We start from the raw sequence: 22,706 nt of genomic DNA on the forward strand, positions 1-22,706 counted from the left end.
ACACGTATGTTTATTGCGGCACTATTCACAATAGCAAAGACTTGGAATCAACCCAAATGTCCATCTGTGACAGACTGGATTAAGAAAATGTGGCACATATACACCATGGAATACTATGCAGCCATAAAAAAGGATGAGTTTGCGTCCTTTGTAGGGACATGGATGCAGCTGGAAACCATCATTCTTAGCAAACTATCACAAGAAGAGAAAACCAAACACCGCATGTTCTCACTCATAGGTGGGAACTGAACAATGAGATCACTTGGACTCGGGAAGGGGAACATCACACACTGGGGCCTATCATGGGGAGGGGGGAGGAGGGAGGGATTGCACTGGGAAGATATACATGATATAAATGATGAATTGATGGGTGCTGATGAGTTGATGGGTGCAGCACACCAACATGGCATAAGTATACATATGTAACAAACCCGAACGTTATTCACATGTACCCTAGAACTTAAATAAATAAATAAATAAATAAATAAATAAATAAAAAAGAAGTTGGAGGGCATATTTGGTTCAACCCTTGCAGTTTGCAGATGAGGAATCAACAACTGCAGAGACTGAGTGACCTGCAAGGGTTCAACCCTTGCAGTTTGCAGATGAGGAATCAACAACTGCAGAGATTGAGTGACCTAACATTCAGATGTTAGTGGTGCGGCTGGTGTTAGAACCCAGGACTTCTAATATTGGCTTCAGTGGGGTTTCAACTTCTCTGCATCAAGTTGCATACAGTATGCTCTGCACATGTAATACTCAATAGTTAATAGCTATAGAGTCATTAAATATATTCTTTTACAGTAAAGGTATACTACAACAACATAAACAGGTAAAAGTGCTTGAAGTGTAAGATTGAAAGAATAAAAAATCAGCTATAGCATTTAAACAATAAAATCAGTTCTCATATGATGCTTTCTCAATGGAACTTAAATAAGATGTTCATTTGCCATTCTGTAAGATAATATCCCAAAATAGAGAAGATCTTCTGCTATTAATTCCATTCATTCAACAATCATTTACCAAGTTACTAGAAGTTGTAGTGAATACAATCCCTGCCCTCAAGAAGTTTGTACCTTCGTAGGTTTGAGCAGAACTGCTTTCTATGTCCATAAAAGAATCTAGACCCAAGGTGAAAGCTATGGGGTTTAAAATAAGGAAGAACTTTTTAATAGAGCTATCTGGAAGACACTGAAGGGTTGAATCTCACTTGACAGGGATGTGCTGAAGCAAATTTAAGCTTCAAATGTGTGACTGGACTAGAGATCATTGTCTCTTTGAAATTCTGAAATTCTACATTTCTAGTTGAGGAGTTACCTATGTTTTGTCTATGAAATTCATAAAAATTATTTCAAGTCCCATGGTAAGAATTAAGTCTTGGATCTCCCTAGTGTCCTGACATTCATGTCTTCATGATGTCAAAAATGAGGCTGAAAAGTAAATAATTCAAAGTAGTATCCTAGTAAGAAAACACAATTAAAATGAGTGTGCTATAGGATTCATCAACTCAAAAATGAATTTCCATTGGGTTAGCTTGTTTGTAAAAACAGCCAAGGCATTCCCAAGTCTGCTTCTTAGTGGAAAACATCCTCCCTAAGGGTTGACTGACTAATCTGCTGTCAGTAGAACTAAATAACAAAGCGCCAGGGAAAGTAGCATCTTCCTGTTTTTGAGTTTCTCATGATTATAGACAGAACTCTATTCAATTCCAAATTTGGTAATCAAAATGGAAAAATATGGAGCAATTCCAGATTAGCCAATCGCACAGTAATTTTCAATAAAAGCTGCATTCCTGGGTCAAACAAATCCTCATCATTTACATATACTATTTACTTACTACATGACACACATTAAAAACAATCATGGGTTAATCACTTGCTTCTCGTTATTTTTAATTTTTGGAGGAATTGGAGAGAGCAAGGATGGTGTTTGTGGCTTTATCACCTAGTTCTCATTAACTCTAGCTGAAACACTTGTGGAAAAGGTAGGGGAGGAGGGACTAGAGAGGAAGATTAACAAAGTGCCATGTTAGGTGTCATCTCATTTCCTGCTCCCAACAATTATTTCTGACTAATAAAGACTGAAGCTCACACTGTTATGTAACTTGCTGAGAGTAACTCCACTCTGAAGTACTAAAGCTCCCTTCAGAGCCCTACTCCATGCTGCCTATGCCTAAATTAGTTGTCTAATTCATTCCATCAAACATGCAGGGACCATTTTGTTCCCAGGACACTGAAAAAAACAAACAAAACAAAACAAAACAAAACAAAAACAAAAAAAAAGTAGGACATTTTCATCTGGTTTTGCCCAGGTTTTCTAAGTTCTATTAATCAAAGTTTCTTTTAAAGTGGGGGAAAGACCCAATCCATTATATTTTTTGTCTACTAGTAGAGTAAGCTGGCAAAGTGTTGGAATTATTAAAGTGGTGTATTAATCCATTCTTGCATTGCTATAAAGAAATACCTGAGACGGGTAATTTATAAAGAAAAGAGGTTTAATTGGCTCATGGTTCTGCAGGCTGCACAGGAAGCTTAGCAGCTTCTGCTTCTGGGGAGGTCTCAGGAAGCTTCTAGTCGTGGTGGAAGGCAAAGGGATAGTGATGCATCTTATATGGCAGGAGCAGGAGCAAGAGAGGTTGGGGGAGGCGCTACACACTTTAAACAACCAGATCTCACGAGAACTCATTCAGTATCACAAGAACAGCACCAAGAGGATGGTGCTAAACCATTCATGAGAAACTGCCCCTATGATCAAAACACCTCCCACCAGGCCCCACCTCCAACACTGGGGATTACAATTTGACATGAGATTTGGGTGGGGACAGAGATCCAAACCACATCAAGTGGCTTTCAATAAATTAGTATAAAAATATTGCTAATTAAGAAAGCAATGAGAAAGAGTTAATTTTATTTGAATATGTGAAAGAAAAAAAAGCAATGAAAAATGAGGCCAACATATCAGTGACATGAATAACAGGCACAACAATATGGAATGATAAAGTGATGGAGGATGTGATAACAAGAGCTTTCCTTAAAAGAAAAATAAAATTCAATCAATTTCCTGAGATTAAATTCAAGTCTCAAAGGAAAGGAGTAATGATCTGGAGAAAACAACCAAAAAGCAAGTCACATAAAAGCTATTTCAGGCAAGCGACATTCCACTGAGGAGAACATGAAAGGATAGAGTGAGCCAAAAGATGTCCTCATAGCAAGTTCAATGGGAGCAAAGACCTGGCAGACTCCAAGCTGAACTGTGTACCCATGCTTTATATCCAGTGAAGTCTGAACCAGTCATGGAAGGATCAGATTACACAGTTTCCACCAACACTAACTAGACATATTCCAAAGTAAGAGAATGGAGCCAGCCAGCAGAGTCGGGGAGGGGCTGCTGACTGTCTGGGGCTCACTGCTCTGCAACTCATCTTTCTTCAAGGTTATTAACTTGCAAGACAAAGGATTAATTCTCTTTCTTCTATTAGTTCCCAAACCAGGAGACCCCTGAATTGAAAAAAAGATCCAAAATTGATACTTCTACTCTTTTCTGTGCCAAAACATTATGAAATGTTAGGTGAACCACACAATATCTTCATGTCATCTACCACCATTACCTCCTCCTCTACAATTGAGATTATAACTCTGTTTTGTTCAACAGGCAATTCCAATTTATAATCTATTCAATTATGGGATTAAAAATGAAAATAAAACAATGGAAGTGTAGGGGATTGCTATTTCAGGGGTGTAATCTGATAGGGCATGACTAGAGGACATGTGGATGTGGCTAGAGTAAGTAGACACATTAGTGGAAAATTCCATCATACGTGAAAACAATCATCCGCTCGTGGTTAGTTTTCAGCAATTTAGTCAAGATGAAGGTTGGATTGTTGCAGAATTTTAATGTGTTTTCACTGAGTAACAAGGACAAATGTGCAAGATGAAATATGTTCAGTAAGACTGAAAATCATGCATAGTATTCTACGTTTTAGATAAAATTATCTTTGGCCATATTTTAACATGGCAAAAATAGAATCATTGGATTGTAACTAGACTGGAAGTCAAAATGGGAAGGAAGGCATGAGTCAGGTGAAGAAGAGGCAATGAAGTTTTCAAGGCAGAGCGGGCAGTGAGTGCAAATGCCTAGCAATGAGAGGAGAGGCACAACTTGGGATAAAACATGGCTTAATATGACTCAGGCAGGTGCACACGGGGAGAAGAGACCAGGGCTGATGTAGGGAAGAGTGAGCAGGGTCAGATCAAGAGAAAATTTGTTAGTGTGCTAATACTAGGGTTTTGACTTAATTCTGAGGTTCACATGGAGTCATTGAAAGTTTATTTCAAGCAGATGGCTGGCAGGATCAAATCTGCATGAAAGGAAGATCCCTTTGCCAGCTTTGTGGAAAACAGCCTGAAGTTGAGCAAGATGGGAGCCAGGAAGGACAGTAGGAGCCCCAAGTTTTCATGGAGGAAGTCCTTATCTCAAGTGACCCTTGGGTCAGGTGGTCTAGGGAGGGGAGAACTAGGCACTCCTGCATCCTTAAGCTCTGCTGATTGGTGGTGAGCATTACCTATAGCTATCACTACAACATTTTCAGAATAAGGCCACTTTGAATGGGCTTAAAATATGGCTTAATTGCCCTCCCACTGAGAAGGAAAATGTCAAAATGAAAATATAAATTAGTTCATCATATGTTTGAAATTTCTAATATTAAAAAGTGGCCAATTTCCCCTACTCCTTGCAATATAAGGGTGGTTTATTTTTATATTTGTTTTCCTTTTATTCTTAGAGACAGCTGGGTTGCTTTCAATTCCAAAAACCGTGGAAGAAGGGAGAGAAGGCTTTACTGTGTAACTTGATTGTTCTGAAGGTAAGACTCCCATCTGCAATGGGAATCAGCTGTATTTGGCACAATTTTGGGGGGAACATGCCAGGAAAGCAAGTCCTCCTCAGTGAAGAACAATCACAGATAGATGACTTTGTTCATGCTTTAGAAGGAGTAAGATGTGAATCAGCCACGGAATGATCAGATTACAGTTTCCACCAGCCTTAACTGGATATATCCCAAGGTGAGTGGGTGGCTGGTCGGGTGGGTGGGGAGCTGAGGTAAAAGGAAATTCTGTGGAAAAGTGTGGAAACCAAAACAATGAGTGGGAGTTTGCAAAGGATGTTCCCACCTCCCATTCAAAGCCTTCTAGGCTTCTGTTCAACTAATCTGATCAGCCCAAAACACTGCAAAAAGTTAGTGGAAATGGCCTTTTGGTAAAACAAGAGTGAGAATCTGAAAAGATTTCCAGGAAAAAAGTAAGATGGATGTCAGGCTGGTTGTTTTCAAAATTATATTTCCCTGCTTACAAACATAATAAAACCAACTACAGTAGACATATTCAAACAAAAGTTGTAGCAATAGAGGGCAATAATCCCTCAGACTGATATGCTTCAGAGGCAGATTTTCAGGACAGAGAGGAAGAGCCCATGATGACCAAGTATGCAGGATTTACTTTTCTAAGTCAATAATCCAACTTAATTTAGATTTAATTAGCACTAATTAAACATACACAATTTAACTAGCACTAATTAAATATACAAAAATTTCTCAATATACCTTCTCATTCTGTCAACTTTCTGGTATCTTCCTCACCACAGAGACTCCCAGTCTGAGCCCCCTTCTGCTCCATGGCCCAAGGCTAAGGTTTTCAGGTTCTCAGTTCACTCATCCTCCCTGCCAACCAAGCCTAGGTATAGTCCCTGTCCCCTAAAAGCTTTCCTGATCCTCCCCATGTTTCCTGCTGGAGGATGGAGAACCTCCCTTTACCCTCTTACTCTTTAAAAAAGACACAGATATTCTAATTTTATTATGTCCCCAAACTGACAACTACTTTTTGGTAATTTACTTGCTGGTACTTTGGTTTCTCCATTCTCATAGATGGAATTACCAGAGAAGTGTGTGCCATATTCTGTATATTGATTAAACATGCAAATAAAATAAAAGCTTATCCTAAAACTAAGCAAATCCCTCTTGCAAGTAAACTATTTGTGCTTGCAAATACCATGTATTCCTACAATTTAATCTTAGAGTTTACATAAATCCATCTTTGCTAGATTTGTTAATAAACTTTTTTCTTTTTGTTTTTTGAGACAAGGTTTCAGGTTGTTGCCCAGGCTCCAGTACAGAAGCACGATCACGGCTCATTATATCCTCTATCCCCTAGGCTCAAGCAATCCTCCTTCCTCAGCTTCTCAAGTGGCTGGGACTACAGGTGTGTGCCACCATGCCCAGCTAATTTTTGTATTTTCTGTAGAGACAGGGTCTCCCTATGTTTCCCAGGCTGGTCTTGAACTCCAAGCTCAAGTGATCCTCCTGCCTTGAGCTCCTGAAATGCTGGGTTATAGGTGTGAGCCACCATGCCTGGCCTAAACTTTCTTATGTAAATGGAGTTTCTTTCTTTCCTTTTTTAAAAATAGAGTTTACATTGGAAACGTATTTTCAAAACACCAAAATATTAAAAATAACCCATGATGTCAATATTTTAAAAGTATGTAAGAAGTAAAATCCCTGTCTATCTCTTCCTATACTTCTAAGGTAACCACTGTTAATAGTTAGGAGACAAATCCTTGATTTTTTCCTATCATCTTGGTACCCCTGTAGAGAAACACATGTACTTTCCTTTGTTTTTTAAACAAAACAGATTCAAGATGCTAGGAGATGGTCGGGCAAACTAACATAAACAATAAAAACAGCTGTTGTAATGAAAGCCAATACAGATCTATAGTCCTTTAGCCTTACTTTTGATATCCAAAACGCTCTGAAAAGAAAAAAATGTAGCTCATTACATTTAGTGATAAAATCTGACTGAACTGATAGAAGGCTAATTACAGTCTTTGTCCCATTTCGTGTGAACATTCAGATGTTTCACTGCAGAAGTATTAATGTCATTGCATGGGGAGGCTGCCCTACATCTATGAGGACATACTGTACTAACTTTCTAAAATTCAAAATAATTTTATATCTGAGCCCAAAGTTTTCAGATAAAGGGACTGTGGGCCTGTCTATATGGCATGTACTCTTCTTTAAATACTGTCTTTCTTTAGAGTCCTTGATAGTGTTTTCTTCCGGTTTTCTTCCTACCTCACCAGAAGTTCCTTTTCTGTCACCATTGCTAGATTCTACTCCTCTTCCCAGCCTCTAAAAGTTGGAGTGCCTGTTCTCAACCCTTTCTCTATTGCCTAATCCTCTGAGTGATCTCATTCAGTCCCAGGGGTTAAGTATCAGCTACGTGTGGATTTGTTCAAAATTGACATCTCCAGCTTGCCTTCCCTGTGGCCATAGTGCCTAGTCAGCATCTCCCCTTGGGTATCTAATAGGCATATTAAGAGCAACATGTCCCAAATAAAATTCTTGATATTCCTCCCCAATTGTATTTATTTTCTAGCATTTCCCATCTCAGCACTCAGTTGCTGAGATTCCAAACTTTGGAGTTATCCTTGACTCCTTTTTATGCTTTCATATCATCCAATCCATCAGCAACTTCTATTGCCTTCATCCCTAAAACATATCCCAAATCTGGTGATTTGTCACCTCCTTCACAGCCTTGCTCTCATTTTTGCCCTCTTCAACCTATTTTCTAATCAGAAGTCAGTTATCCTCTAAAAATAAGTCAGATCATGTCAATTCTTTGTTCAAAATTCCTAGGTGACTTTCTATCACACTTAGAAAAGCAAAGACCTTATCATAGCCTACAAAGACTGCATGCAAACTGGCCCTTCAACCTTGGTTTCTATCACTATCCTTGCTCACTAAGCTCCAGCAGTGCTTGCTGACTTCCTTGTGGCTTCTTTAAGGTTTCCAGTATGCTCCTTGCTTCTGGGTCTTGACACTAACTATTACCTTTGCCTGGAGTGTTTTTTCCTTGGAATGTTCATTGCCTCATTATTTTCTCAGAGCCTTTTACCGCCCCGTCTAATATAGCACCCCTCCTTCAGAAAGTATCCCTTTTATCCTGATTTATTTTTTCTTAGCATCTATAAAAACAACAAAACTGTTTACCTGTTAAATGAATGCATAAATAAGCAACTGCAGTAGGCGCACAGGTGTATAGCTAATTTTGCCTCTGAGATTTTGTGGCTTCATGGAGGGGTTCTCTTTGCACTTAGACTTGAGGAATAAACAGAGGTGTGCCAGGCACCTGTTACTAAAGTTTAAGCTAGAATCTGCTTTGTCTTAATTTTTTCATTTCTCATAATCTGAAAAGAAAATCTCATGAAGGTTTATATTTTGTTGCTTTTGTTTTACTTGTAACTTTCCTGATTTTCTTTAATATTCCTTGCTTGACCTTTATTCTTGTCACTGTTGCCTTCTCTACCAGGTCCTTTTATACTTTATTTCTTTCTATTATTTTTAATTTTTTAAAATTAAAGTATTACATATAGCTAAAAAGTAAAATAGTACTAAAACTCACAATGAAAAAAACACTTCTTCACATTCCCAAGTCCTGCCTCCCAGGAATAACCATTTTCAGATCTTTAAACTATTTCTTCTGATAGTCACCCTCCGTAATTCAAAATAACATCATTATACATCGATCTCTTTGTTTTTCAGTTTTGAACATATCTACTGACTGCATGGAACGGAAGATGAGGGTTCAGCTTTCTATACCAATTCCCAACAGATGCTGCTGCTCCTCCTATCCTCATATTTCGGTCACAATTTTTAGCTTAATCTATATTCATCTTTATATGATTATAGTATATAAACATATGCACATCTGGGCCATGTTATGTACTATGATGACATTTTCTTCCTTGCACAGCTTCTATACAGAGTTATTGCCTCATAATTCTTCTGCTTTGTTTTCTGGGTATTGATACTAATTTTTCACCAAACTTACAGAAGTGTAAATATCCTCTCGACATGTTCAAACACCCCATGTAAGCTATCAGCTTCTCTTTGTTCTTGGAGACATACTTCTAAGAACCCACCATGTTTCTGCTCAACATTCTAAGAACTTTCTTTTGGTATGCTTGTTCTTTCAATCTGATGCACTGCTGTAATCCTAGCATTTCTTCCCACCATTGTCCTGGGATTCCCTTCATCTCTCTCCTGTGTTGGATTCCTTATTTCCTGATTCCTATATTTTCTCCTTTATTACTTATTCCCTCATTGTGCTGTCATATATCTTCTAACAGCTTCCTGAAAAAGGTTGCCAGGGTAGTATTATTTTTGAGAAGTCTGAAGTCTGAAAATACCTGTGTTTGATACTTGATAGATTGTTTTGGCAGGATATACAATTCTAGGCTTGGCATAATTTTCCTTTGGAATTTGGAACGCATTGTCTTCTATTTCTTATTTCCTTGAATTTTCTTTTTCTTTTCTTCACCTTTTTGCTTTTTTTTCCTGCTTTCTAGATTTCACATCTTTATCATCTAACCCAAATATTGATTTTTAAACATTTCAGTCCTTATATTTTAATACTCACTCTTGTTCTTTTTTCGTAGCTGGCTGTTTATGTTTAATGAATACAATATCATCTCTTTTCTCTCTGAGGATATTAATTATATATTTTTAAGCTCTCTTTTGCTCCCTGTATTGTTTTGTATTTTTTTCTGTGAAGTTCTTTTTTGCTTATTGTTTCTGTTCTTCACATTAGAGATGTTTCTCAAATAATTGGTGATCCTTGGCTGTTTGTGTTTAAAAATGGGTCCCCGAACGGGCGCGGTGGCTCACGCCTGTAATCCCAGCACTTTGGGAGGCCGAGATGGGCGGATCATGAGGTCAGGAGATCGAGACCATCCTGGCTAACACAGTAAAACCCTGTCTCTACTAAAAATACAAAAAATTATCCGGGCATGGTGGCGGGTGCCTGTAGTCCCAGCTACTCAGGAGGCTGAGGCAGGAGAATGGCATGAACCTGGGAGGTGGAGCTTGCAGTGAGCCAAAATCCAGCCACTGCACTCCAGCCTGGGAGACAGTGAGACTCCGTCTCAAAATAAAAATAAAAATAAAAATGGGTCCCCAAAATGTTACCTTAAGCTCAGTGTGCTTGTATTCGGTTTATTGGCTGATATCCTTCTAAGTAGGTAGATTGAACATGGATATAGCCATTTCATTGGGATATCTCAACTGTCAGTATCAATGGATCTTATCTTTTTTATTTATTTATTTTTGAGACAGAGTCTTGCTGTCACCCAGGCTGGGGTGCAATGGTGTGATCTCCGCTCACTGCAACCTCCACCTCCGGGTTCAAGTGATTCTTGTGCCTCAGCCTCCTGAGTAGCTGGGATTACAGACGTGCACCACCACACCCAGCTAATTTTTTTGTATTTTCTGTAGAGATGGGGTTTCACCATGTTGACCAGGCTGGTCTCAAACTCCTGGCCTCATGTGATCTGCCTGCCTTGGCCTCCCAAAGTGCTGGGATTACAGGTGTGAGCCACTCCGCCAGGCTGGTCTTATCTTTTGAGGCAGTTCATTTCTCCAGAGGGGGCTCTTCCAATTTCTCTTTTTATGGCCATTAATACATAAGCCTGGTTACTTGTGTTCCGAAAAGTAAGAGTGTGAAGGGTACTGAGAGGTCTCCCTACTTAATATACCCTTGCTTTATCTCTTTTGTCCTCAGGTTCAGTGCCTTTTCTCATTCAGTTTTACTAGAGAGTAACCCCCTGGTACTCTGCCAGGATGGTGGGCAGGGGCTTCTTAGGAACTGGGAAGACATCTCTAAGGATCTCTTTGCTCCTTTTATAATCTTTCAAACAGTCTTGTTTTCCACTCCACCCTTACATCCCTCTTTCAGAGGCATAGGCATACAGAGATATTGTGTGTTTGGTTCTAGACCAAAATAAAGCAAATATTGCAATAAAGAAAGTCACATGAATTTTTTGGTTTCCCACTGCATATAAAAATTATGTTTACACCATACTGTATTTAAGTGTACAATAGCATTAAGTCTAAAAAATGTACATACCTTAATTTAAAAATATTTTACTGCTAAAAAATGCTAACAATCATCTAAGGCTTCAGTGGGTTGTATCTTCTGCTGATGGAGGGTCTTGCTTTGATGTTGATGGCTGCTGACTGGTCAAGATGGAAGTTGCTGAAGGTTGGGATGGCAGTGGCAATTTCTTAATAGAAGACAACAGCACAGGAATCACTTGAACGTGGGAGGCAGAGGTTGTAGTGAGCTGAGACTGCGCCACTGCACTCCAGCCTGGGCATCAGAGTGAAACTCTGTCTCAAAAAGAAAAGAAAAAGAAAAAAAAAGACAACCATGATGTTTGCCACATCAATGGACTCTTCCATTTATGAAAGATTTCTCTGTAGCATGTGATGCTGTTTGACAGCATTTTACCCACAGTAGAATTTGTTTCAAAATTGAAGTGAATCCTCTCAAACCCTGTCACTGCTTTATCAACTAATTTTATATAATATTTCAATCCTTTGTTGTAATTTCAATGTTTTTCACAGCATCTTCACAGGAGTAGATTCCATTTCAACAAATGGCTTTCTTTGCTCATCTATAAGACGTAACTTTTTACATGTTCAAGTTTGCAGCAGTTCAGCCACATCTTCAGACTCCACTTCTAATTCTAATTCTCTTGCTATTTCTGCCACTTCCTCCACTGAACTTTTAAACCTTCAAAGTCATCCATGAGAGCTGGAATCAACTTCTTCCAAACTTTTGTAATTATCGATATTTTATCCTCCTCCCATGAATCAGGAATGGTCTTAATGGCATCTAGAGTGGTGACTCCTTTCCAGAAGGTTTTGAATTTACTTAGCCCAGATCCATCAGAGGAATCACTAACTATGGCAGCTATCATGTTATGAAATATATTTCTTAAATCATAAGACTTGAAAGTCAAAACTGTTCCTTGAGGCATGGGCTGCAGAATGGATGTTGTGTTTGCAGGCATGAAAACATTAATCCCCTTGTTCATCTCCATCAGAGCTCTTGGGTGACCAGACGCATTGTCAGTGAGAAGCAATATTTTGAAAGGAATTTATTTTTTTTCTGAACAGTAGGTCTCAACAGGCTTAAAATATTCAATAAGCCATGCTGCAAAAAGATGTGCTGTCATCCAGGCTTTGTTGCCCCACTTATAAAGCACAGACAGAGTAGAGTAGATTTAGCATGATTCTTAAAGGTGCTAGGATTTTTGGGATGGCCTGTCCTTTGAAGGCTAATTCTTGAAGTTTGGCTTCAAAGCTTCTGTACCACAGCTACAAAAGTCCTAGATGGTACCTTCTTCCAATAGAAGGTTGTTCTATCTACATTGAAAATCTGCTGTTTAATGTAGCCACCTCATAAATGATCTTAACTAGATCTGGATAACTTACCGCAGCTTCAACATGAGCACTTGCTGTCTCACCTTGTACTTTTATGTTATGGAAATGGCTTCTTGTCTTGAACCTCATAAACCTACCATTGCTAGCTTCCAACTTTTCTTCTGCAGCTTCCTCATCTCTTTCAGTCTTCACAGAATTGGAGAGAGTTAGGGTCTTTCTCTGGATTAGGCTTTGGCTTAAGGGAATAATATGACTGGTTTTATCTTCTACCTAGACCACTCAAACTTTCTCCATATCAGCAAGAAGGCTGTTTTATTTTCTTATCATTCTTCACTGAGGTGGCACTTTTATTGCCTTCAAGAACTTTTCATTTCCATTCGCAACTTGGCTAACTGGACCAAGAGGCTTAGCTTCTGGGTTATCTCAACTTTTGATTTGCTTTCCTTGCTAAGCTTAATCATTTCTGCCTTTTGACTTAAAGTAAGAGATGTGTAATTCTTCCTTTCACTTGAATGCTTAGGAGCCATTGTAGGGTTGCTAATTGCCCTAATTTCAATATTGTTTTGTCTCAGCAAATAGGGAGGCCTGAGGAGAAGAGAGATGGGGGGCTGGCCAGTCAGTGGATTAGTCAGAACACACACAACATTTATCTATTAAGTTTGCTGTCTTATATAGGCACCATTCTTGGCACCTACAAACAAGTGTAATAGTAACATCAAAGATCACTGATTACATGACCATAACAGATATAATAATAATGAAAAAGTTTAAAATATTGCAAGAATTACCTAACTGTGACACAGAGACACAAAGTGAGCACATGCAGTTGAAAAAATGACACTGACAGACTTTCTTGACATAGGGGTTGACACAAACCTTCAATTTGTAATAAAACCCACAGTATCTATGGAGCACAGTAAAGTGACATGCAATAAAACAAATTATTCCTGCACCTAGTTTCTCCAATTCCTGAGCCTCTCTAGTGTTGTGTCACATAACTAGATTTTCTCTGTTTTGGATCCTTCCATCCCCAATCCTCACAGGTATTAGGTTTCAATATTCTCTAGTCTGATGAGCCATTTGTCTCTTAGACACTTGCTTTCCATTTTTGTAAGCTTTGGTCAACATCTTTTTTATCAAGTGCTAACTTCTCTCCTGTTCTCTTTGTCCTACTGGATTTATTCACTTTTTATTAATTGATTGCCATTTTAGTGGCAGTGGAATGAAGTAGAGATAAACATACGTATTCAATTCTCCATGTTTAACCAAGATCATTATTTTGTATTTTTGAGTATCACTCATCTTCATTGTATGACTACAATAACTATAGCATTTAAAACTACTGCTCTTTTGACTCCCTTATGTGTGGTCTTCAAACAACAAAAATATTGAACTATCTGTACTGATTTTCCTTCAGTGATTGTATGTGAGCTGTTTATTTGAATTTACCACATTCTTCCTCTGGATCACAACAAGGTCCCTAACAGTGGGGTCACACTCTTGACTGTACTCACATGGAACCAGCAGGAAGGAAAATGGGCATCAAGAAGCACTGACCCATTTTGACTTTGGTTTTACTGATAAGTGTTATTCTCTAACATATTAACTGTCTTTCTTTCTCACTCCCTCTCTCCCTCCTTTCTAATCTTTTAATGTATCTTTTCAGGGACTCCTTGTTCACATTTACATTTCTAGCACAGTTTTATTTTCCATTTTCTCTTTTTATTGACCTGCACCCTTTGTTGCTCTGCTTTGTGACACTTGCTGTTTCTGGGGATGCGCTCCAATAATCCCTGCTCCATTTAGGAAGGCCCATTTTGCCCTTTAGAGGCTTTGGCTTTCCTCTTATCCTTGAGAACTTTCTTCATACAATTAAAAACAAAGTCTACCCATTATTTGGCCACTTGAAAGAGAACAGGGCTTTCCTCCTCTTAATTAGCCTCCTTATTAAACCATTAATTTATTTTCATTCTAATGGGAATTTGTTTTCCACTTAAATGCAGCTTTATTTCTCCAGAATCTGAGAAATTTCAAGTGTCTGGAATGCATGATCAAAAAACGTGGTGATTTTCACTTTACATGCTATGGCCTCTATTCTTTCTAGCTCATAAATCCTATCCCTTTTATTGGCTCATTTCCTATTTTTATAAGCATATTTTGGACTCTGGCATGCTTAGCCAGATAAGCAGCCTTAATTATTTACTCTTACAGTTCAGTTCAAATTAGTTAACTTTGAGGTGATATTCTGGTAACTTCTAAAGGAAAATCTAGTCTATTCTCCCTGCTCCTACAAAAGGATATTGCCCCCCTAAGTATGCCCTTAATTGGTTTTCTTTACCTTTGAGATGATCCTTTTCTCCTCTGTAGCAATGATCTATGATCATTTACATACCAACCCAATGTCTTATGTCTTTCAGTCCACATTTTTCAAGAAGTTTTATTCCTAAGTGGCTTCTTTTAACAACTAATGAGCAGGAAGAGTTCCAAATGCAGCTCCTTTTGTTGATGAAGAAATCCACTCTTCACTTTTAGTCTATTTTCTCTTGCCAAAATCACCTCCAGAAGCCCTGTGATTGGAAGCCTTTAAAATGCCCCCTAATGATCCTTACCCTCCTGATATTCATATCTTTGTGCAATGATTTCACTTTGAGTGTGGGTTGGACTTATTGATTCATTTGTAATGAATGGAATACAGCAGAAGCATTGGGATGTGTCTTCTGAGATTACATTGCAAAAAGACTGTGGCTTCTGTCTTAGCACCTTCTCTCTCTCATTCTCACTCACTTGCTTGCCCTGAGGGAAGTCAACTGACACACTGAGTTGTTCTATGGAGAGGTCCATGTGGCAAGGAACTGAGGGAAGCCTCTGGCCAAATCCATCCTGCCAACAACCATATAAGTAAGCCTGAAAGCCAATCCCATCCTAGTTGAGCTTCTAGATGAGACTGCAGCCCAGTGGACACCCTGACACCAGTCTCATGAGAGAACTTGAGCCTCTAAACCAGAGACATGCAGCTAAGCCATGCTCAGATTCCTGACCCACAGAAGCTATGAAATAACAAATGTTTGTTGTTTGAAGCTGCTAAACTTGGGGATAATTTGTCACATAGCAATAGATAATTTATACAGGCTCTTCAGGCAAATGTTCTAGCTTTCAGTCCATGCTGTTTTTATGATAAATTCTGTTTAGATCATTCTTTCCTTTGGATATTAATTTAATTACTCATGCAAAGTTTTCTTTAAATTCTTCTTTGAGAGCAGGAAGTGGCAGTTGTCAGTCTTATTCATAATTACATCATCAGTACCTACCTAACATGTGCCTGGCACCCAGATAGATGCTGTTATGGGATATGGAAGTTTGTCAACTCCAAATCTCATGTTGAAATGTAATCCTCAATGTTGGAGGTGGGGCCTAGGTGGGAAGTGTTTGAATCATGGCAGCAGATCCCTCATCCCCTTGCTGATGAATGAGTTCTTGCTGGGTTAGTTCACAAAAGAATGTGGCACCTCCCCCCACCTCTCTGTCACCACATGATGCACTGGGCTTCTCTTTCACCTTCTGCCATGATTGCAAGCTTCCTAAGGTCCTAACCAGAAACAGAGGCAGGCACTATGCTTCCTGTTCAGCCTGCAGAACCATGAGCCAACTAAACCTCTTTTCTTTATAAATTATCCAGTCTCACATATTCCTTTAGAGTAAGGCAAGAACAGAGTAACACAGATGCTAATATACGTTTACTAAATTTGACCCTTCCGTTTTTTTCTACCTCTCCTAGTTTATAATTTACTCCTCATTTTCTATATTGCCATTTCTTTAGTGAATGAATAGTTAGGAAACCTGCTAGTCTAGTTGACCTTGACCTTTCTGTCTTTTACCCTGCTTCCCTCCTCTAGAGAATCACTACTGCTGTCGCATTTGAGGCAAATCAACATCACATCTCTCTTTCTCAGGGTTTCTCCAGTGGAGCTAAGTCCATGTGTGCTCTTCCACCTTACTCCTGCCTAAACTGGGGGTGCGGCTTCCTTCACTGGGGGGACTGTGCTGCTGTGTAACAACAAGAGACACTTCATCATCTTTTTGTCTTAATTATAATACTAAAAGAAAATTGAGTCCCTGGAGATGTTAACTAAGTCTGTAGTCACTGTGAAATACAGAAGCAGAATAATAAGAACTAGGTTTCCCAAAAGAGGAAACATCATATCATAGAGATACGAATTTAAATCTTAGCTCCACCAAGCTATCTGACCTTATGGAAATTATTCAGTCTTCTTCAGTCTCTTCCTCATTTGTGACATGTAAATAATTTCTACTTATAGAGTTGTTTTAGGCATTATTCTTGATCTAGTATTCTGTCTATTCCATATTTTATTTTAAATTTATAACTTCGTTGTAATAGGTTCACTTCATGATTACATAATTACAATGATGATGTAAACTTTCTATTTTGACTGATAATTTAACTACAGCAAGACCACGGCATATTTAATTGTTAATAATCGATACTGCTATTAGCGCTTTCCTTTCATGCCTTTATTGATGTCAATCAAACCAACAAAAATATTACTTCTCAGCAACATTCAGAATCTTCCTCCATTTGCCTTTATTTGCTATACTGTCATCAAAGGGATCAAATATTGTAATGTGGTATGATATTGGTGATTAGAGAACAGATGAATTGTTTCACTATTTCTAAACTGTTCAATAGTTCAGACATAATACTTTGAAAATGTTTTCAAATAAAATAAGTCTACTGCAGTTTGAATGAAAACATCACTGAAATAATCAAGCATACATAAGAAAGAAAACTGATGCATGCCTATTACCTTATTAAGTTTACATTGATAGGAAGGTAAAAACCTATGGTAAAATTGTATTTAAAAGACAGTCTAATTTTTTTTTAAGTATGCAGAAAGTGCTCTAAAAGTTTATTTGCCAAAGATTTAACATTAAAACAAATAAGACATAAACATAAAAAGATTCCTAGTCTTAGAGGCTTAAAATAGTTATTTGCAAGAAAGAACTGGGTGCCAAGAAAACTTTTAGAGATTATGTAGTTTAAGGGAAAGCCAGATCTGGAGAGGCTAAGTGACTGCCTAAAGTTAAGGACAGAGCACCAGGATGTGACTTAGGTCAGACTAACATTCCAGGGCTCTTTCCAGGAAACTAAGCTGCCTTTCACGTTTTTGTTTGTTTGTTGAAAGAATATGTGCTCTTTGATTAATTGCAAAGGTACCACTATCTGCTTCCTACCTCTTCCTGGGACTTGTTAAATTGCTCTATCAGTTGTGTTTGAGCCAGCATTACTCTTTTCAGTTCATCTGACTTCCGTTTCATTTCCTTCCTCAAGTCTTCTGAAACTGAATCATTACTGTCAATTTCCTTCTTCAAGCGAGCAACCAAATTTTTAAGATTTTCAATTTCTTTTTCCTTTGACTCAGATTCTTCAGTGTACCGAATATGGGATTCGTTAAGTTTTTCTCTAAGAGCGGTCACTTCCTGTCTTAGATCTCTTGTAGCGCCTGTGATTAAGTCAGATATCTGTAAGATAAATCTCATATTAGTTTGTAGGCGATAGTTTCTAGGTAACCACAGAATTCTTATGGTTTTTAAGAGGTTTATTCTCATTAATCAGTGTACTCACTTGATCAGATGAAAACAAACCCATGACATGCAGGCCTTCAAGATTTTCTTTTTAAAAGACTAAAACATTTATTTTTCTACTTAAAACAGCATCACACTAATCACTTGGGAATTTTTGGAAATACATAAACTTCTGTGACTATATTAAGCTACAAAGGATAGGACAAGTCTTTTTTTTGAGACAGGGTCTTGCTCTGTTGCCAAGCTGGAGCGCAGTGGTGCAGAGGTGTAATCATGGCTCTCAGCAGCCTTGACCTCCTGGGCTCAAACGATCCTCCCAATTCAGCCTCTCCAGTAGCTGGATCACAGACTCATGCCACCACGCCTGGTAATTTTTTATTTTTTGTAGAGATGGTGTCTCTCTATGTTGCCAAGGCTGGTCTTAAACTCCTGGGCTCAAGCAATCCTCCTGCCTCAGCCTCCCAAAGTGCTGGGATTACAGGTGTGAGCCACTGTGCCCAGCCTCAGTTCAAGTCTTGACAAATAGATCAGGGGCCTGTCTGGACCTAACTAGGTTGGCTTTGGGATCTCAAAATGCCTGATTTTTGGGGAATGCAAGGAGGGGAGCACTAAAGTTATACTTTACCCTAAGTATACCAATAAATTTTTCTTTGACATATTTTTTTTTCTTTTTTGTAAATAATGGCGGGAGAAACTCCAGATACTATGCCTTCCAGAATAGTACTGCCCAACAGAGCTTTCTGTGGTGTTAGAAATATTCTATGCTATCCAGTATGGTAGTCACTAGGCACATGTGACTACTGACAGTGCTGGTAAATGTTTAACAACTGACTCTCAAAAAAAAAAAAAAAAAGATTGTATCTAATTTCCATGGTGTAAATACTCTAACCATAGCTCTCAAAAAAGAGTATTGACTATTGAGCACCTGAAATACGACTAATGTGACCAAAGAACTGAATTTAAATTGTATTTAATTTTAATTAATTTAATGGAAACTTTCATAGCCACAGGTGGCTACCATGATGGATAGCACAGTTGTAGAAAACACCTGAATATTCTGAAAATGTACTGCTTCTCAAGGTGGTACCTCTAGATAAATGAATGAGAGAATAACTTGGAGAAGTTTTTCCTCATAGCATGAAAGTCTTTAGAAAGGAAAAGACCTCTTGTTTTCTTTCTCCTTAAAAAACAAAACAACAAAACAAGAGCTGCTTCTAATGGAACATATCCTTATTACTTACGCTCAATTATTGTCATGTTATAAATATTAGCACAACAAGAAACTAGCCCACTAAGAATCTGGAAAACATTCACAGACCAAGGTTCCAAGGACTTTGTGAACTATTACATAAAAAGAGTTGTGTATCCAAAATTTGTTTCAAATGTTAAATTTACAGAAAGAATAACTTGTGTGAGAAGTCTCTTCACCATAGTTCATAATTTTATAAATTAATATTCTATTATCTTCAATTAATCCAGGAGGGAAGAAGGTCACTGTCAGGTCTGTACAGTGGTTTCCATCACCCAGAGGAGAGCTGACATTGAAATGAAGGAAGTTATCCTTGGGAGAAGAGGTTCACATAACCACAAATATGTTTTTATTTTTTAAAAGGCAGTCAACATTTAAAGATCAGGAGGTTTCACTTACAAAATGTGGATTTATGACTTCTTTTGAGAAACTGTAACATCTGGCAAGTTCCAGCTTGCCTGTCTGCATTCTCCTGCTGATGGGATCCTGAACCACCCAGGGCTGCAACAGCAGTCACAGAGTGAGAGCAGGAAGAAAGGGGGAGACTCAGTGGAGCCTGGGGCATCAGAAGCCAGGAAGCAAGAGGTGAGAACCCTCTAGGGGAGGCAGAACCTTGGGGGAGCCAAGGCTGTAAGCTTGTGGCACATGCTCCATTGCCCCAGTAGGATTTCACTTACAAAACACAAGTTCAAAGATAAAAATCACCACGAATTTTTTTTCTTTTAGAGAAGGGGTCTCACTCTGTTTGCCCAGTCTGAAGTACAGTGGTGTGATCATAGCTCACAGAGGTCTTGAACTCCTGGGTTCAAGTGAACCTCATGTATCAGCCTCCCAAGTAGCCAGGGTATTAAGTGGTATGAACATACTATGGGTATGAACCATCACACTAGGCTAATTAAATCTTTTTTTTTTTTTTTTTTTAAATAGAGACAGAGTCTTGTTATGTTGTCCAGGCTGGTCTTGAATGCCTGGCCTCAAGTGATCCTCTTGCCTGGGCCTCTCAAAGTGCTAGGATTATAGGTATGAGCCACTATGCCCAGTTAGCTTATTAAGAATTTCAAGGTAGTATCTGCAGAGCATTAAATCCAAAGCATGAGACCTTTCTGAGTGTGGGACCATGTGCTATTGCACTGGTTGTACACATGTAGCTGGTGCTGCCTGTTGTTCACAATGGACTACTGAAATGGATGTACCATACCTCCTGTACACAAATGTAGAAACCATTAGGTCTTGTCTGATGCTTAATTAACACAGAGTCTTTATGTATGTATTCAAAATGTTATTTCCCCACTAGGTCTTGATTAATACAGATATGCACATACACACTCTACACTCAAGTCCTATAAAAACAGGAAAACTTTAACAAAACCTTTAGTATTTAGAACATACTGTTTAAGAAATTTAGGAAGATACGATTACATTTTAAAAATATTTCTCTTCATTCAGAAATGTTGAGAATGAAAAATATCTGCAATGAAAGGGTATATGCTTTAGTTGTTGGGAAAATTTTAATTATGTAAAATACCTCATTATCTTTTGATATTGGGTATTTGAGGTGTTGAAATATCTAGCCATACTAAATTTTAGGCATATAATTTATGATGTTTAAAAAATAAGTTTATTCTGGTAGAAAAAATCCATACATAGCTGGATTACACGCTTGTATAACTTATCTCAGTTATCCATTCTGGAGAATTAGCCAAACCATCTTACCTGCATGGCTAAAACCAAGACACAGTGACCATGAGTGAAAGCTACTGGAATCATAAATACCATAGTGTTCTAAGGCGAAATATACAACATCTGCAGTTTCAAATCTGTTAAATAATGATGAACGTCATAATTACAGACCTTCATTTGTAGTTCCTCTTGTTCTTTCTTATACTTTTGGATTATATCTTGGTGTTTTTCTTTTTCAATATCAAGTTGCAGTTTTGTTTCTTCCTTAAAGAGAAGAGCTTGCTCTTCAAATTCAACCAAGTGTTGGGCCCTTTCCTTGGCAAGTTCTGCTTCAATCTAGAAATGGCATTTAAAACATATGTAAAACCACTTTACCTTAAAATAAGTACATTAAGCTTATTTTCAAACTCTTAAGTTTTAAAATGTTCTGACATTAAATTTTAATTAAACTATTTTAAAATTCTAAAAAATTATGTGACTTAAAACTTGGGCCAGAAAAACTGACCTTGTGCCAAATATTCCACCACCTTCTAAGACCTGAAAAATTAGCAGAGGAGTTAGAACTATATGACAGTTTTCAGAAATACTAAAAGCCTAGTTACTTGCTCATTTATACTGTGAACTCAGTCCTTGCCAGCAACTCAGAGGGAATACAAAGTACAAATGTTGATTTTTCAAGTGGCCCTTTCTTGATGGAGGTCATAGAAAGTTTTGGAGTCACAGATTGTCATTTTAATGTGACTAAAGTGGGAAGGATGATTAAAGGAAAAGAGTCAGTAATGCCTGTACAGATGGTCTTCAACTTACAATGGTTTGACTTCTGATTTTTTGACTTTATAATGGTGAGAAAGCAATATGCATTTTCAGTAGAGACTATACTTCAAATTTTGAATTCTGATCTTTTCCTGGGCCGTTGATACACAGTATGATACTCTCTTGGGATGTTAGGCAGTGTCATGGGCCGCAGCTCCCAGTCAGCCATGTGCTCATGAGGGCAAACAACTGATACTATACAGTGTATGTACTGTGTTGCCAGTATTTTTTAGATACTGTGTTTTCACATTCCATCATGTCTACAGAGTACCCATTCTTGACTTACAATACCTTGAATTTATGATGGGTTTATCAGGATGTAACTCCACTGAAAGGTGAAGAGCATCTGTACCCATACTTTGACTCAGATAGCATCATAATGCTAGAAGGGACCTTAGAAATCCCCTAATTCAATCTCTCATGTTTCCATGAATTGTGGAAAGAATAAGCAAGAAATCTGGATGCAGATGAAGTTAAGTTTAAATCCTGGCTCTTAATCCTGGCTCTGCTACTTGCTAACTGAGTGATCTTAAGTCTGTGACTATAACCCTTCCTGGTAGGGTTATAACTAGTTCCCTTAGGGGTTGTTATGAGGATTAAAGGAGGCAAAGCTTCTGTGTAAAGCTCTAACATGAGTAGGAATTTAATAGTCAGTGGAGAGTACTTCCACACTCTGACCCTTCAGTCTCTACTACTGACTCCATACTAAATGACTGACTGCTGGGTGCCTCACACCTCCAGAAACTATAACTCACTCCTTCCCTAGAAGGCATTTCCATTTTCAGACAGCACTAAGCATTAAGCAGTTTTTCCTGTAGTTGAGCCAACATCTCTCTCCATGTGGTTTTGAACCATTGGTTTTGGCTCTGCCTACTGAAACAAGAAAGAGAACAAATCTATGAGTACTGGAGTAATTCACTCCTGGGAGTTCATCTAGAGAGACTGGAGAAGGCAATCCCAGTGACAGGCTGGCTCTAGGCTTACAATGTGCCAGGATTATAAACTCTAAGAAAGGATAAAGCCAGGTAAATTGGGAGGAAAAACTCACAACTGATTGTGACTCTGTGATTTAGGCCACCAAGACAAGGA

The 22,706-nt window shown here is 38.3% G+C and overlaps 1 protein-coding gene across 1 annotated transcript in view; it reads right to left on the reverse strand.

Annotated features, from left to right (window-relative positions):
* The window catches only part of LEKR1 (leucine, glutamate and lysine rich 1), a gene marked incomplete at its 5' end in the record, with an annotated part of 183,883 nt that overhangs the window by 4,216 nt on the left and 156,961 nt on the right, over window positions 1-22,706 (reverse strand). Inside the window, 2 exon segments of the mRNA XM_017847763.1 lie at window positions 17,525-17,812; window positions 20,976-21,140. Of these exon segments, the coding sequence (XP_017703252.1) occupies window positions 17,525-17,812; window positions 20,976-21,140 (453 nt within the window).

The sequence above is a fragment of the Rhinopithecus bieti genome, unplaced genomic scaffold (genome assembly GCF_001698545.2).
Source record: "Rhinopithecus bieti isolate Rb0 unplaced genomic scaffold, ASM169854v2 scaffold_30479, whole genome shotgun sequence".
Lineage (NCBI taxonomy): Eukaryota > Metazoa > Chordata > Mammalia > Primates > Cercopithecidae > Rhinopithecus > Rhinopithecus bieti.